General features: G+C 48.2%; 1 protein-coding gene across 3 annotated transcripts in view; it reads left to right on the top strand.

Annotated features, from left to right (window-relative positions):
- Positions 1-18340, top strand: part of LOC119964641 (cytochrome P450 4B1) — a 158740-nt gene that overhangs the window by 98353 nt on the left and 42047 nt on the right. For all 3 annotated transcript variants that reach the window (XM_038794384.1, XM_038794386.1, XM_038794385.1), the window contains exons 6-7: positions 7770-7921; positions 14179-14285. In XM_038794384.1, coding sequence (XP_038650312.1) covers positions 7770-7921; positions 14179-14285 — 259 coding nt within the window. The remainder of the gene's footprint in view (positions 1-7769; positions 7922-14178; positions 14286-18340) is intronic.

Genomic DNA, 18340 nt, shown 5'->3' with positions numbered 1-18340 from the left:
AACCACCATGGGCATACTTCAGGAGCCATGTGGATTTGGAAAAAATATACATTCAAGCAATCTAATTCAGCTCTCATTCATACGCACTTGATGGTGAAAATACTCCCATTCACACAAAAATCCAACGTTTTTAAATCTCCTGAAATGATTAAGTTCTTATAAAAGCCTCTGTTCAGTAATGACATTTGATCCTTTAATAGCCTGTTTAAGCGGTTAGTCAAACTGTACTCAGAACACCCTTCTCAGATAATTGTAGCTTTTAAAACCCAGCCAAACATTCATAAGGATGTCTTGATAGTCTTTGAGGAAACGTCAACAAAGAGGTCTGTTGAAACTGCACAAACGCATGCTATTCTTGTTTTCTAACCTCTGCCTTTCAGTAAGCAGCCCAGTAGATGGGTTTTTAAACTGTCACTGACAGATGCAGCCTGTATTTTTTTTTTAGGTTTAAAGAGCAGGGCAGTTAAAAACTTCTGACCGTGACTGTTATCGAGATGTTATCAGCCCTTCAAGAGCATTTCCGTGCACTGCATCAATTCTTAACTCCCACACTGCGGCTTAAGGCCATTGGAACAACCAAAATAGGGTCTGTTAGAACTCAGCACTAAGTTCAAATAACCCTGCTAAGTTTAGGTTTCCCTCCTGTGTGGAGCACGCACCACCTCTTTTGCCAGCAGAAATTGGACCTGTCGAAAATGGGGGAGGGACTTCTGCATCTTGGTCCCATCTGCATTTTGAGTCTTCCCTACTCTGTGACGATCTAGTCCCAATCTCAAATTATGTTTGCAAGAGCCTAATGCTTATTTCTACAGACTTTTACCTCAATGGTAATATATATCCTCTTTACTTTAAGTACTGTTATTACCCTCAGAGCCATAAACAAGGCAATGCCTTTGATGGAAAGTGGCTACAATTCATATCCAAGTTACTGGCATGTATCAAAGTGCCACAGGAAAGCCACATAATTCTCAGACACTGCCAAAAGGAAAAATCCAGATCGACCCATGATCACCGCACGAATTGTGGGAGGCAAAACATTGTAGCCATTTTTTAGATGTGATGTTTTGATGGAACGCCTTGCAGCCCCATTTCTTTAGTGCTAGGCTAACTCTACACTGGCAGAAAATGTACAGCTTTATTAAGAAAAGTACATTCTGTTCTTAAAAGTAATTTGCACAGACATAATTCAGTAATTAAAGTTATTATCTGTATTTGCGTTGCTTGAGACAAATGAGGGGCTTTTCACAGTAGCTTCATTTGAAGCCTACTTGTGACTAGGTACCATCCCAGGAGCCTGCACCAAGATTTCAGTGGACCCCAAGGCCCAGCCATGGTATTTTCGGGCCTGTCCTGTCCCCTACGCACTGATGCCGAGGGTAGATGCAGAATTCTCATACTCCATACGAGTACAAAGAATCGAAAAGGCACGTGGACCACATCCACAGCAGAGCCTTACCGGACCTCGAGGGCAGATCAAAGCCCCCGAGACCTGTTGTGCCCCTTCCTCCAGAGCAGCTACTTGTGATACCCAGTGAGGCGGATAAGCCCCTCATTTCGGAGATGCAGGAGGTTGACTCATCCAACCCAGAGTCTGACATGAAGACTTTGCCTATAGCAGACGAAACAGGTCCAGTAGTGACCGCCAGGCCAAGCACAGTGGAACCACCCAGGCGGTCAGTCCGTAAATGCTGCTCCCTGGTCTGTTACACACCTCCGGACCCAGCACAGCGGGCATACGCGAGGCAGCCTCGAGCAAAACGGGCAAAGGATCTCCCCCCTCCTGCCATCGAAATGAATGATGTATTAGGCTTGGGGGGGGGGGGGGGGGGGGCTATAACCCACCCGGAGGCCAAGGGACCTGCAACCTCAGAGTACCTATGGCATCACCTGAGAATGATCTCCCTAGATCAGGGGGGCGGAGCCACCCCCTTAAGCTAGAGTCGTCTGGGACATAGATACCTCAGCCCAGTGTGGCCAGGGACGGGAGACCCTTCGGGGAGTAGAAGGTGTAATATAACAGGTACAATAAATTGGTGTTTTCTTCCAGTATCGCTTCCGAGTGGTAACTTGCCTAGGACTTTACAGGCATATTATCAAACATTATCTAGATTTGTAGAATAAGATAGAGTCTGTGGAATATACATGGACTTCGGACTTGGCCAAGTAGGCGATTTAAAATTAGAACCAAACTTATTTTGAATAAGTAGTGTGAAAAAGTTCCAAAATGTGACAAGGGATGGCGCATGTTTCCTTGAAATACAAGTGAGGTGAGGCAACTGCTCTTTTAAATCCTGCCGAAGAAGCAAACCTAGGCTAACATGACTTGTCTGATAAATCTTCTGCCATTGTTGTAGGAAATAAAGGGATTGATGAGTGATTTTTTTAAAATTTGTTCCTGGCATGTGAGCATTGCTGGCAAGCCCAGTATTTAACTCCTGTCCCTGCTTGCCTTTGAGAAGGTTGTGGTGAGCCAAGCTATTGAACTGCAGCAGCCCATCTAGTGTAGGTACACCCACAGTGCGGTTAGGAAAGGACTTCCAGCTTTTTGACCTAACAACAGTGAAGGAACAATGATATAGTTCCAAGTCAGGATGTGGAATGGCTTTGAGGGGAGCTTGCTGAACCCTTGTGTCTACTGCCCCTGATATTCTTGGTGGTTTCAGTTGTGGGTTTGGAAGGTACTGTTGAAGGAGGACTGACTAGTTGCTGTAGTGCATCTTGCACTCACAGTGCTCTGGCGGTGGAGGAAGTGAATGGTTAACTTGGTGGGTGGGGTATCAATCATTTGGGCTGCTTTGCCTGGAAATTGTTGGGTCAGCTAAGTGTCGTTTGAGCTGCACTTATCAAAATACATGGAGAGCATAGCATCACACTCCTGACTTGTGCCCTGTCAATGATGGATTGACTTTGTACAGTCAGGAGGTGAGTTGCTTTCTGCAGACTTCCCAATCTCTGACCTGAATGAAAGGTACAATTTAGTCAGTACATATTATTTGGATTTCTAGCTCTCTATTGTCCTGCGTCAAAGCCTTTAAAAGGATAACAATGCATTAGTGACATTAGCTGTATTTAAAATGAACTTGACTGTAGAAAAAATAGAAAGCAATGATTAAAGGTGAATATGAAGAAAGACTGAGGTAAATGGACAAAGATAGGTTATAGTGAAAGTGATTAGTGGAGTTTCCCTGGCTTGCTGTTTATACTATCTGACCTGGAAAAAGACACATAAGACGTGATTCTCCAGAAAGGTTTCAAAGTGTTGTAGCGAGTGGGAATGCCCCAAGCTTCTGGAACTCGGCCCAGCGAGGCCGGCAACATAATTCAACATTATTTGGTCCACTTAACAAGGCCTCCCTGGCTTCTCGCCACAAATGAAGGCTCACCAGCTGAATCGTCGGCACCATTCTCGCCAGCCCCCCCCCCCCCCCCCCCCCCCCCCCCCCCGCTAACACGGTCAAGCAGCACTCAAGCTGAACTTGCTCAGCCAACCCCAGCCATCTCGCAACAATGGTGCCCAGGAGATCGGCCCCAAGATTCAGGGATGCTGAACTGGGGAGGCTACTAGACACTGTGGAGGCCAGGAGAAATGTCCTGTTCCCTGGAGGGAAAGGAATGTTAGCCATAGGGCAGCCAATGCTGCCTGGGATGAGGTGGTGGTGGCTGTGAGCACCAGGAGTGTGACCAGGAGGACTAGCCTCCAGTGCAGGAAAAAACTCAATGACCTACACCAGACAGCACGAGTGAGTAGACACCAACGCCTCCAGCCCCAACTCTCCATGCGACCCCCAACCCTTCCTTCATGCTCCCCTCCCCCTCCCACCACTGTGAACCATGCGTGTGGCTAACGATCCCCTCTCTATGTCTCCTCTGGAAAAGCTCTCCTATAATCACCGGGGGAGGGCCCAGGCTGGTGATGGTGTGCCAGACATCAGAATGCTCACCACCTTTGAGGAGCATGCCCTGGAGGTGACCAGGGTGGCCGATGACTGACATGGCGATCGCCAATGCGGAGTCTGGCAGACCACGCAGTGGTGAGAAACCACTGGACTCCACCTGGAGTTGTTATTGCCTTACTGACTGACCCATCCCTCCCACTGACCACATGTCCATTCTCCTGCAGGTCCTCCTGCCGACGGCACCGGTACATCCCGGGTTGCCACCTCTCCAACTTCCCTTGAGACCACATCTGAGGGGAGTCTGAGAATGCCACCATAATAGTCGTGTCACAACTGTGCCACCCTCCACCAGCTCCGATACATGCACCTCAGTTGGAAATGTCAGTGGCCAGGGTTCTGGGGCACAACCTGGTGAACACTACACTGCTGCTGATGCACATCAGGTGGAGGCAGGAGCCCCCAGGCGAGACAGCAGTCGGAGGTCTGCTCATCCCCAGGGCCCAGCTGGGTCCCAGCCTGATGCTGAGCCTGTGGAAGAGGTCACCCTGGAGCTGATGGAGATGATAGGGAGTGGCCGGGACATTCAGTGGGCGATGTCAGCATCACTCCAGCAGATCCATAGCTATTTGGAGGAATCCCAAAGGCTATGGGCGCTGGAGCTGCTGCCAGCAATGCATGGCACCGAGGCCAACACTGGTAGGGTGGCGACCTCATTGGAGAGCCTGGTGCACAACGTCAGCACCATTGGTGAAGGCGTTGTGCAGTCGGTGACGGCCATGGCCGAGGGCCTTGGCAGAATGTCTGCCTCGCTGGGGGATGTCACCCAGTACCAGGCTGACCTTGATGAGGTTCTGCAGGACATGACCCGCTCCCAGATGGGAATGGCTGAGGCGCTGTGGCGCTTGTCCCAGTCACAGGTGGGCATTGCAGAGGCACTGCAGAGCATGGCCCAGTCACCGAGCAGCATTGCCGAGGGTGTCACCATGATGGTGCAAACCATGGGGAACAGCCAGGAATGGCAGAGCCAGATGATACAGGGGCAGCGGGGCTCGAACCAGCTGCCTCTCTGTCCCAAGGTGAATCCCGGGGGCCTATGGGCGCCAGCCGGGAGGAGGGGGTGCTGAGTGCCAACCTGGACCTGTCCCATGGCATGGCAATAATGACTACCAGCCCCCCACCCCACCCCGAGTTCCACCCCTCTGATGAGGCTGCGTCTCACAGCTAGCACACAGGACAGGGTGGCACGGTTGTGCATGTGCTGCTGGCATGTCAGCCGGGGCCCTATGGCCTCTGAGCCCCCAGAGGATGCACGCCAGGGGCATCGAAAGCCAAGGGATGTGGTAAGCAGCTGGCTACCTCCTCCTCAGATGGGCATTCTGGGGCACACTTAAACTTAGTGCTAAAACCCGGAGGGCAAAGCTCATCGAGGATCACTGAGGGCAATGGGGGATGGGGTAGGTGGGGGGTAATGGAGCTGAGGGAGGGGGCAGCACAATCGGGAGGGTGGGGAATTGTAAAACACAATAAACACCCTTTGTGCACAACTAATATGATGTATCTGTTGCTTTCTTTCGCAATGCCTGCTGACCTCCAAATCCCTGGCAAGTCTTTCCAGGCATTCCCCCCCGTGGTACTCACCCACCCTCCAACCATGGACATGTCCCCGGAGCTGTGTCCCATCCCCTGGGTGCTTGGATGTGGCTGTTGCGTGTGTGGTGTTCAAGCACAGTGTTCAGGCATCAAAGTGTGATTGGGATGCTAGGCAATGACTCCCACATGCTACATGGCCAACCCACACACATTGTGCAGCAGTGTGAATCCACTTGAGTTGTGTGAAGTGCTCACTTAACCACAATTGCCAATTCCCTATCAGTGATAGCCTTCAGTCGCATGGCCAGAGGCCTCGGCTTTCTGGTGGTCAGTGGGGCAGGTGGGCAGGGACAGGAGTTGCCCCCAGAATGGGTACATGATCCAGGGGTTGGCATGGTGGTGCCACGTGCAGTTGCCCCCCCCCCCCCAGTGCCTCCCCCCTCCCCTCCCATGGTGGCCCATCTCTTTGGAGGATCCTCCATTGCCAGCCGAGGGTCCCCATCCCTGCAGCCAAGGGTCCTCCACCGCTGAGCACTGGGGTGGCAAGCCCAGTGCCCCGGGCTCTTTGCCTGGGAGCAAAGATTGCTACTCACCACCTCGGCTCCCACAGAAGCTCTTCCGCCAGGTTCCTGTTTTTCAAAGCGGGTACTAATCAGCGCCAGCGAGACCACTTGCTGGGAAGGCCTGTGAAAATGGGAAGCCATTAGCTGTGGTGTTGCTCCTGTTAATTGTATGGAAATAGGGCTTAAATGGTGATGATTGGTTTCTCGCCATGCTGCAGCGAGATGCCGATTTCGCCTATGGGAGCGGGTCAGTTGCATCACAAACTGTTTGGTGCCTGGCAGGGTTCTCGTTTTCTGCCTCTCCCCCTATTCACTGGCCTCGTTTCGTTTGAGCGAAAGCGGAATGAGGCCGGAGAATCGCACCCATAGTTTTGTGGTAATATACATAACGTGCACAAAACAATATTCAAAATGAAATTCTACTTTTGTCGATTTCCAACAATTCCAAATTAAAGAAAACAACTGATTTACTAAATATCACAGTTGAACTTCGGAGCCTCACGCCAAGTCATTTTGCTTTACCGATGCTCCCTTAGCAATCAACCAATCCGGTTATAAAAGAGTCACAAAATAACATTTTAATGCTGATAATCTTGTCAAGGTTGGAGTTTTTCTACTGACTGTCACAATTGAATCAATTAAATTTGGTATTTTAAAAAGTCGTAAAATCACAAACTGCTTTCCCAGCAGGCCAGGAAGAAAATAGTTCAGGGCTGCACATTACCCACTCCCCAGGTTAGTGATGGCTCAGTGTTGAAATAACAAAAAAAATGAGAGTAAAACGTCCTCCCACATATTTTCTTCTATAAATGCAGTTGCTGATTGATGCACTATCAATTACGACAAGACGAGAGTAGAGAGTAATCGAGGCTTTATTAAGCTGAGATGTGTTGCCTCCTGCAGCTGCTGCCGAAATGGCTGCAGCTCGGTGCGCACACACATTTATACTCCGCCTACTGGGCGGAGCCAGCAGGAAGGGATCTACCCCTGTACCTGTAGTGCAGGAGCCTTACCGTATTACTTCTCATATACGTATTATATACAAACAGTGGTGACTACCACACTGATCATGACGATTTGCGTCCTTTGAATGCTGAAGGTGCAACCATCCTGACTTGGAAATATCTCACCGTTCCTTCAGTGAACTGGAATTCTACCCCGAACAGCACAGTGGGTGTATTTACACCATGTGGACTGCAGCAGTTCAAGAAGGCAGCTGGCCTCCACCTTCTCAAGGGCAACTGACCAATAGATACTGGCCTAGCCAATGATTCCCACATCCCGTAAATTGCAGTTTTAAAAATCCAGGCATCCGGTATTCTAAGGTTAATGGACTGACCAGTGTTTCTTGTTCTTCTGCACTCACAAATCATTACTTTGTACATGTTAAGGAGCAGGTAGTGGCAAAGCTCCATCCCCAATCTGATGCCACTGGCTCGCCAAATGGAGAGAGACCGCTTCCAAAAGAGTGTGTTCCTTGTCCCGTTTCCCTACTTCCCCTGATATGACATCGGCCACCTCCCCCATCCATAGGAGAAGATACATTCTAACTTAATAATGATCTTTGATCCCTATCTAAATTGCCGCACAGTCGAGTCTGAATAATTATTCACAAACTAATGAATTTGAAATGTCACGTCATAAATCTTATCATTTTAATTGCATGCTATGTGAAAATGAATATTAACTGAATTTCAAGGGTTCTCTCTTAATTTTCCAGTGACAGTTCATATGTCCAGGCTGTGTATGAGCTGTGCTTCCTCTCCAACCAGCGCTTTAGAACCTTTCCATATCACAATAACGTTATCTACTATCTGAGTCCACATGGATTTCGTTTTCGGAAAGCCTGCAGGCTGGCACACCACCATACCGGTAAGTGTAAAGCACATGCCCAATCAAAGTGGCACTGATCAACCATGATTAATTAGCTGAGTTGCCTACATGTAAGATTGTGAACATTTCCTAGTTTGGTGTTGGGCATGGTTTTGATTTTTAATTTTAAAACTTTCCTGACCTTTTTCATACTCATCAAATTGTGAGATGTCAGTAGTGGGAAAAAGAAACTTCATCTAATTTTGACCCCATTGTCAGCGGCTGCGGACTCAGTACAGTGCCATCACAGTCAGGGGAGGGCCAATCCGCGGGCAACAGGGGACTTCATCAGGGATTGGGGGCACTGCGGTTGGGGGGGGGGGGGGGGGCGGGGGGTGAGCTGTGGTGCGCGAGGTGGCCGACTATTTCGCGAGGCGGGTCCGCTAGTGGCCGCCGCCATGTAGCCCGCAGCAGCCGCTGCAGGCCACCGCAATGCACATGCACAGACACCGACCCGGCAATTCTCATGCCCTCTCGGCAGCTAGATCAGGGTGTTCTACGCTGCCTTCCTGCTAGGCCTCAGCAAAATGGGGAACCGGTGGCAGTTTTACCCCATTTTTCTCTTGTGTAAAACGCCACCGTTCCCACACCGGCGTGGGGACGTAGCACCAGAATCGGAGAATCCAGCCCATGGAGTCTGCACGTTCTCCCTGTGTCTGCGTGGGTTTCCTCCGGATGCTCCGGTTTTCTGCCACAATTCCCAAAAGATGTGCTGTTAGGTAATTTGGACATTCTGATTTCTCCCTCTGTGTGCTCGAACAGGCGGGGGGGGGGGGGGGGGGGGGGGGGGGGGGAGGAATGTGGCGACTAGGAGCTTTTCACAGTAACTTCATTGCAGTGTTAATGTAAACCAACTTGTGACAATAAAGATTATTGTTATTATAAGGTGCTTATCACAGGCCAAATGTGGGTGCATGTAGAAGTATTGTCACTGGGCTAGTAATCTGCTCATAAATTGTGGACCCAGATTTGAATCCCACCATGGCAGATTGTGAAATTTGAATCCAATAAACAAAATCTGGAATTAAAAGTCTAAAAGGTGACCATGAACCCATTATCAGTTGTCATTAAAAAAAATCTGCTCGTAATGTCCTTTGGGAAAGGAAATCTGCCATCCGTACCTGGTCTGGCCTTTCTGTGACTCCAGATCCATAGCAATGTGGTTGACTCGTAAATGGCCAGCAAGTTCATTTCAAGGGCAATTAGGAATGGGCAGTAAATGTTGGCCCAGTCAACAACACCCACATCCATGAACGAATCAAAAAAATTAAATTACAAACTAATTATCCTTAAGCTGCTCTCCTCAAAACATTGGCAAGGGACTTACTTTAAAATAAAGAGCAAACATAATTAGCAATTGTTTCCTGTTGGATTTGAGCTGTTGTATAAGTGAAAAACATAAAAGAAAACTACTTATAGTTGTATAAAGTTACTTACGAAACTTCAGAATGTCTGAAAGTCAGTGAAATACTTTTGAAGTGATTACTGTTATAATGTGGGGAAATCAACAGTCAATTTAGCAATGAGATAGAGAATAACCAACCCAGTATTTTAGTGATATTGGTTGAGAATTAAACAATTTGCTAGAATTCACTTCTTTAGAATATGAGACATGTCACTCCCTCAGGACTGCGCTGAAATGTCCTCTTAGTGTATATGCTTGAGTCTCTGGACTGGAATTGAATCCACAGCCTTTTAACTGAGGCAAGAATACTCCCACCGAGACAAGGCTGATGCCTGGGAAATGTTGGTGTATTTGTGGCAGATAACAGAATCACAGAATTGTCATGGTGCAGAAAAAGGCCATTTGACCCATCATGCCTGCACCAGCTCTCCAAACAAGCATCATGACTTAATGCCATTCCCCTGCCTTTTCCCCATCCCCCCCACACATTGGCCGAATTCTCTGGCCATTCGCTAGTGGTGGGATTCTCTAGTCCCGCTGGCAGCGTGCCCCACCAGTGGGTTTCCTGGCAGTGTGGGGTGGCTTCATAGGAATTCCCATGGACAGCGGCGGGAACAGGGAATCCCATCACCACCAAACTGCGCACCACCTCCTGCCTCCGAGAAAACACATGGCTGGGAGGTCAGAGAATCCCGCCCATTGTTTCTGTTCGAGTAATCATCTAATGCCCTCTCAACTGCTGCAATTGAATCTGCCTCCACCACACTTCCAGGCAGTGCTTGACAGACCAGAAATGCTCGCTGCCTGAAAATATTTTTTCTCACATCACTTTTGCTTCTTTTGCAAATCGCTCTCAGTCTGTGCCATCTCAATCTTGATCCTTTTACGAGAGGGAATAGTTTCTACCTATCTCCTCTGCCCAGCCCCCTCATGATTTTGAACATCTCCAGCAATTCTCCTCTTAGCCTTCTTTTCCACAAGGAGAACAGTCCTAACTTCTACAAACTGTCCTCATAACTGAAGCTTCTCATCCCTGGAACCATTCTTGTAAATCCCTTCTGCACTCTCTCTGATGCGTTCACATCCTTCCTATACTGTGGCGCCCAGAACTGTACACTGCATTCCATCTGAGGTCTAACTAGTGTCTTTTATAAGTTCAACATATACTCCATACTCTTGTATTCTATGCCCCTGTTACTAAAACCCAGACTACTATATGCTTTATTTACTGCTCTCTCCACCTGTCCTGCCACCTATAATGATCTATAAACACATACATCCAGGTCCCTTTCCTCCTGCATCCTCTTAATAATTTAACTCCTAATTTTATATTGTCTCTCCATGTTCTTCCAATGAAAATGCATCACTTCACATTTCTTCGTATTGAACTTCATCTGCCACCTCTCTGTCAAGTATGTTGTGTGGCACTGAATCAAATGCCTTTTGAAAATCCATTTACATCACATCATACCCTCATTGATACTTCCTGTTTTTTGAACAAGGGCGTAACATGCTCAATTCTTCATTCCTCTGACACCTCTCCCGAGTTGAGAGAAGACTGGAAGATTATGGCCAGCACCGCCAAAAATTTCCATTCCTCACTTCCTTGGATGCATCTCATCTGGTCTAGTTTAAGTTCAGGAAGGGCACAGTGAGGGAGACTTCATCTTGAGTGACACGGAATTTGTATATGTAGTTCAAAGTGGGAATTCAGTGCACAGGGGAAAGAGGTGTTCTTTTGTTTTTTGCTTTCTAACTTTCTCAGCCTTCAGGCAGTGGTCTTACCCTGCTGCAGAAGAAGAAGCTAGTTATTTGATGAGTATTTCAGCTGTTGTGAGGTAGCAGTGGGGGCAAATACAGCAACACAGACATCACAGGAAATGAGTAGGTTGATTTGGTCGGTAAGTGCGCAATATAAGGATTGCCTTTCCCGCACATGTGGATGTCTAGGACGCCGGTAGCATCCATGACTTTGCACATATTACACACACATTCCATGTTCCGTACCATGTCTTGACTTTATTTTGCTTGCATTAACCCCATTTCTACTTTGGATTATTTGTTACCTTATTATACCCCCTAACTTTCCCTTATTCCAGACACGGGTCTTTCATCGAAAACAGAAAATTGATTTCCTAGTGGACTCCTGCACTACTTGCCTGGTTCTCTTGGATGGCCTGGTGGTCACCCATTCCCTCTCTATCTCCAGGCCCTTTAGCTGCGGGTGTGGACCCTCCCTGAGAACCATCCAAGAGGACCAGGCAAGTAGTGCAGCAGTCCCCTGGGAAGGCAGCTTTCCGTTGTGGAAGCTGGTGAGGATGCTGATTCAATAGTTAAGGGAACAGACAGGCCATTGATGTGACTCCATGATGACATGCTGCCTCCATGGTGCCAGGGTCAATGATGTCACAGACTGTAGTAATCTGTGGGTTATCCTCAGTGCCACGTGCAAGTGAGTACAGAAAAGGAGGCTAAGGCACTTGAATGTGGGGCTGGAAAGATGTGCAGGATGGAGGGCTTTAGATTTCTGGGACATTGGGGATGGCTCTGTGGGAGATGGCACCTGTACAAGCCAGACGGGTTGCACCTGAACAAGGTTGGAACTGAGTTCCTTGCGGGGCATTTCACTCATGCTGTCAGGACTCAAAGCTTTAATCTAACTTGGGAGAGCTGTGGGAACTAGGAGAAAATATTCAAGAGGAATACCAGAATATACAAAATACTCGGAGCAGCAGAAATCACTAGTATAGAGAATCTAAGTTAATATGTGAAGTAAGGGAGAAAGTAACGACATCTAAATCAGGGTCAATGTGCATATCTGTGAATGCATGGAGTATAGTAAATAAAATTGGCGAGTTTCAGATGCAGATTGCATTCTGGGAATATGATGTTGTGGTGTAAACAGAGACCTGAATTAAGGAAGATCAGGTAGTCGATAGACCACCAACTAGTGAGAAGAAGTGAGTGGACTGGCCACAGAAGGATGAAGGTACAATTGTGAGCGATAATTGTGTAAGAGAAATTGGGCGGGATTTGCTAATGTCCACGCCCCAACAAGGGGCCAGCACGGCGCTGGAGTGGTTCACGCCGCTCCAGCTGCCGATCCCGGTGCGAACTGTGCGCCGTGGGATACGCACATGTGCAGTGGTGCTGGCACAAAACGCACACATACCCAGTGGCCCCCTTCAACGCGCCGGCACCGACGCAACATGGCGCAGGGCTCCAGGGGCCGGCGTATACGAAACGAGGTCTCCAGCCAGAGAGGCCGACCCGCTGATCAGTGGCCGGAGAATCGTGGGGGGGCTGCGTAGAGCGGCCCCTGACCAGCGCCGCACCGACCACGCCGGCCCCAATGGCTCCGATTCTCCACTCTGCGGAGAATCGCTTCATGGCGTCGGGGCGGCATGGCGTGATTCGCACGGCCCCCCGCCGATTCTCTGACCCGGCCCGGGGTCGGAGAATCCCGCCCATTGTTTCTGCAAAATTAAGAGACCTCAAGGTTGATGTGATTAGGCTCTGATGACATAGGTTGTTGAACGAAGTGAAAGAGGAGAGAGCAGAAGCGAGCTAAAACTCTTCAATGGGTTGACACAACATCCAGGGCCACTGTGCTACTGTGCTGCCACAGTAGCAAAGTGGTTATCACTGTTGCTGCACAGCTTCAGGGTTCCAGGTTCGATTCCCGACTTGGACACTGTGCGGAGTCTGCACCTTCTCCCTGTGTCTGCATGAGTTTCCTCCGGGTGCTCCGGTTTCCTCCCACAGTCCAAAGATGTGCAGGTTAGGTGGATTGGCCAAGCTAAATTGCCCTTAGCATCCAGAAAGGTTAGGTGGTGTTACTGAGTTATAGGGATAAGGTGGCAACGTGGGCTTAAGTAGGGTGCTCTTTCCAAAAGCCAGTGCAGACTTGATGGGCTGAATGGCCTCCTTCTGCACTGTAAATTCTATGATTCTTTGAGAACAGAATGAGGCAATGTGAATATAACATTAAATGTAAAAGATTTAGGAGGGAATGGAGGTGAAACCTTTTTTATACAATATGCTGAGAGGCGGTGAAATTAGTAACTGAAGCAGAAACAATGTCAATATTTAAGAATGAGTTAGATAAGTGTTTGAAAGGAATGGTGATAAAAGGATAGGGAAATAGAGTATGCATATGAGATTAAGGTGACTACTCATGTGGGGGGTAAATATTAACATAGATTAGTTGGGCTGAATACCACGTTTCTATATTAAAGATTTTTTTTGTAACCTTTGTAAAGTGATTTACTCTGCTTCTAACTTTGCAGTCCTTAATCTGAGTGTACTCCATGTTGAACATGTAGTACAAACATAACAAATAGGAGCAGAAATAGATCGTATGGCCCTCGAGCAAAAGTCACCATTCAAAAATATCCTGTCACCATATCCTGCGATTACCTTATTACCCAAATATATAGTGATCTCAGTCTTGAATATACTCAATTACTTTACATTCATAGCCCGCTATGGTAGAGAATTTCTAAGATTCAGCTCTAACCTAAGAAATTTCTTCTCATCTCAGCCCTGAATGGACGGCCACTTATCTAGAAATTACAGCCCTTGACTGTCCAGCCAGTGGAAACAGCCTCTCTAAGCATCTAGTGTGCAAATTATGCTTGTTCTGTTCCCCAGCATCACCATCCCTCACTTTGACGACCACACAAATATTTTCAAACTAATTAAAAGAAACAGTTAAAGGATACAAAGCAAAACATGAAATTCCTGAAAAGAGTGATTGCCTTCCTCGGCTGGTGAAATTAGGAAGCATGTAAAGAATAATAATATAGTTTGTACCGACCATTTCGCCCCAATGAGACTCTCTTTCCAATAGAGGAAGTGATACGTCAGAGGAAGGAGACGCTGAAGAATGAGAAGGAATTGGAAAAAATCAAGGACAAGAGATACCTGGATTTCTTGGATATTCTGCTTTGTGCAAAGGTAAGTGTTTATATGCAGTAGTTAATTGTTCTAATTAGCCATTGGGTAGGTGGTTTCCTACTAGTATAATTAAGTAATCTTTCGAATGAAATCTGCAGTAGTTTCAGCTATTCTCCACACCAATGAAAAGGTATATCTCAGGAGTACACCTGCTAATGATGTCAAACACACATGATCCGATTAAGACTAGCTTCCATCCACTTGGAGACAGACCTCATGGTGGTACAGTGAACAGAGCGGTGGTGGAGGTGAGACCTTGGTTTCCAACAAGGCCTAAAAGCAGAGGATGGTGACTCTCAGCCCACCATCTGTTGCTTACCTGTAGCGACCTCTAAACAGGTAACCAAAGAAGCTGCCAGGAGGAATCAAGCCCTGCACATAGCCAGACCAAGGGTGCGATCTACCCAAATAGGAACAGAGTCCCATAGTGTAATTATCCGGGTGTTTTCCCGGCACTTGAAACACCGCGGAATACCATGCTACTGAACGGCCATTCAGGTAGATCAGGGTGTCAGCGGGGATCGCGCAGCCAAGGCCGCACTTAGTCCCTGAGGAGCTCCTCAGTGCAGGAAGATCAGGGCACCATTTAAAAATGGCATCTTGATATCTCCACCCCTCCCCCTGACGCAACCCCCAAACCACAACTCGCCTATAAGGGGGACCTCAGCCCCCACCACTCTTTCCCTCCCCCCCCCCCCCCCCCATACCCACAAGAGGGCACTGCGAGACCCCCACGAGTGCCGTTCCGTTTCATCCATGATTGTGAAGACCATCACTGAATGGTTCTTCCCGAAGTCCCCAAGGCAATGGGGTTAGATCCCACCCCTTGGATAGAGATCGGGAATGCATTTTTGATTGAGACTAGCTGTCTCACTTTAATATGCAGATTTGGCAGAAAGTTATCCTGCCTGCTTTCGGTGCGATTCACATTGCAAAGTCTCGTAAAATCGTGTTAGATCTCTCGAGGCATGGCAAGCCGGGTAGATCCCGGAAGAGGAATCTCCCGGCATCTATCGACTGCGCTGCACTCCTTTTTGGGCGCAATGCAGCCAGATCTTGCCCCTAGATAGTCAAGTTCTAGCATCTACCTCTTAAATCATATTGGGCTTGGAGTGAACAAAGGAGAAACATTCAGCACCTATTCCTTAAAATAATGTATCAGTTAGTAGAAACATGTTGCACTTATTTATGGCTTTATATCATATTAATCACCTTATTATTAATTGTTATTTTCAATTATGTTCAGCACATCAGCCTTCAGCTTTACTCTAGTGCAGATAAATTTTAAATCAACAGAATCATCCTAGCTGGTACAATTTGGTACAGGAGCCAGGAATGTTGAAACTTTCTCTAATTTCATCACCCCAGGATTTCCGAAGTATACTATTTTATGGCTGACTTTTGAACAGTTTAATGATAATGAGGTCGGGTGCAATTTCACATGTTTTATGAATGAATCACGATGTGCTTAACAAGTTCACATAAAATGGGCATCAAAGATCGGTTGTACTCTGCTCTTCCAAGACGCATTATCTTAAAGCTGAACTGCTGGATATGTGAAAATGGATTAGATAGCAAAGTCCTCCACTGCTTCAAACACAACTTTAGTTGTGGCCTTAATCCAGGGGCACTGCCAGGGTGCCAGGTTAGCATTTTTTGCGCAATGGCAATCTGGCCGGGGGTGCCCTGCGTGGTTGTTGGTGGGAGTGGGCGAGCGGAGCTCCTCGGTGTGCAAAACGGGGCTATTTGCAGCCTCGTGTTCTCTGCTGAGGCCCCCGGTCTAATGCGTGTGCGGTTTTATAGCGTAGTGTTTCTCGGCGCGGCGAGCGCTGGCAAACACGCGGCTAAACGCGCTTGCTATGGGACATTGTTCCCATTTAGTTAAATCCCGCCCAACAAAGAAACACAAAAGCCAACCACAGCACCAGGAAATAACGACACCCTCCTTCCACCGCCCCAAGAAAACACCCCCCAAGCTGCCACCCTGGCACCTGCCCCCCCCACCCCCCACTTATGGTTTTCTATCCAAATCCCCAGCTCAAACAGGAAAAACAAAGCACCCCCCCCATGCTGATGACTCAATACTCCATAAGGAAGTCAATGAACAGCTTCCACCTCGAGGTGAACCCGTCCTCCGCACCTCGAATGTTAAACTTGATCTTCTCCAACTGCAAAAACTCTGCAAACTTGTTAACCCAAACCCATGCCTTTGGCAGCTCCGTGTCCCGCCAGCACAGCAGAATCCATCTCTGGGCTGTCAGGGAGGCAAAGGTCAACACGTTGGCCTCTCTTCCCACCTGTACTCCCAGATCCTCCAACACTTCAAATATCGCCACCTCTGAACTCTGGGCTACCTCTACCCCCAAAATCTTTGACATTGCGTCTGCAAATTCAATCGTAACTCCCCTCAACCTCAGACACGCCCAAAACATATGGTCATGAATCGCCGGCCTCCGCACACACTGCCCACCCCTATCTTCCACCCCAAAAAGAACCAACTCATCCTGGACACTGTCATATGGACCCTGTGTACAACTTTAAACTGGATGAGGCTTCGTTTTCTACTAAGGACGCATTAACCCTCCTCAAAGCCACACTCCATACTCCAGCGCCCCACGCAGCTCCTTCTCCCACTTGCGCCTAACCTCCTCCACCGGGGCACTCTCTCTCTTCAACAACTCCCCATATATATCCACAACCTTGTCCTGCCCAATTTCCCAGACAGGAGTTTATCCTGCGTGCTGCAGGGGACAGGGGACAGCTGCATCGGAAACAATGGTGCTACCTTCCTCATGAAGTCACTAACCTGCAGATACTTGAACCCGTTCCCCTTCAGCAACTGGTACACCCCCTCCAGCTCCTCCAGGTCTGCAAACTTCTCTCCAACAAACAAATCCCTAAAATATTCTATCCCCACCTGTCACCACTCCCCCGGAACCTTGCATCAAGCCCCGCCGGTGCAAACCCATGATTAGCACAAATCGTTGTCCACAGGTACATAGCTTCCATTCCAAAGTGCTGCCAATACTGCTTCCACATCCTCAGTGCTGATACCACCATCGGACTCATGGAGTACCTGACCGGCGAGAATGGTAGGGTTGCCAACAACAGTGCCCTCAAACTGGTCCCCTAGCACGAGGCCGCCCCCATCTACCCCCAAACCGACCCCTCCTCCACCGCCTATTTTTAACCATTACAATGTTTACTGCCCAATAGTAGTTTAGCAAGCTCGGCGACGCTAACCCCTGCCCCTGTCGATCCCTCTCCAAGAGCACCCTCCTTACCTGCCCACACAAACCTGAAAAATCATCCCATTAACCTTCCTAAAAAAGGATTTGGGCACAAAAAGCAGGAGATTGTGGAACACCAACAAAAACGTCGGCAACACCATCATCTTTACCGTCTTGACCCGACTAGCCAACGACAATAGCAACACTTACTACCTCTTAAAGTCCGCCTTCATTTCCTCCACCAACTGTGCCAAGTTCAACTTATGGAGCTGGGTCTAACTCCGCGGCACCTATATCCCAAGGTAATGAAAACTCACCCCTATTGACTGGAGTGGCAGTTCCTCCAAATTCCTCTCCTGTACCTGAGCATTAATTGGGAATATTTCACTCTTCCCCACGTTAAGCATGTACCCCGGAAAACAGCCAAACTCCGGATAGTCCCGTACCAGCCTCCCCAGACAGGTGCTGGAATGTGGCGACTAGGGGCTTTTCACAGTAACTTCATTGAAGCCTACTCGTGACAATAAGCAATTTTCATTTCATTTCATTCCAAAGCTCCTGACCAGGTCCTAAATATACAGCAGGGGATCATCCGCATACAAAGAAACTCCGTGCTCCAACACTCCCCATCACACCGCTCAATTCCCCTCGAGCCCCTAAGCACCATTGCCAATGGCTCAACGAAAGTAAAAGACTCAATCACATTCCAGCTCCACCCACACAATGACATCACTGCAGCTATTTGATAAATACCTATTTCTGAAAGGGACCTGCACATGACACACTTCGAAAAACCTCCCAGCCAGATTGTTGCCCGTTACACTC

Source organism: Scyliorhinus canicula, chromosome 4, assembly GCF_902713615.1.
Source record: "Scyliorhinus canicula chromosome 4, sScyCan1.1, whole genome shotgun sequence".
Lineage (NCBI taxonomy): Eukaryota > Metazoa > Chordata > Chondrichthyes > Carcharhiniformes > Scyliorhinidae > Scyliorhinus > Scyliorhinus canicula.
Note: the sequence above shows the minus strand (reverse complement) of the source record. Positions and strands in the feature narration are given on the sequence as shown.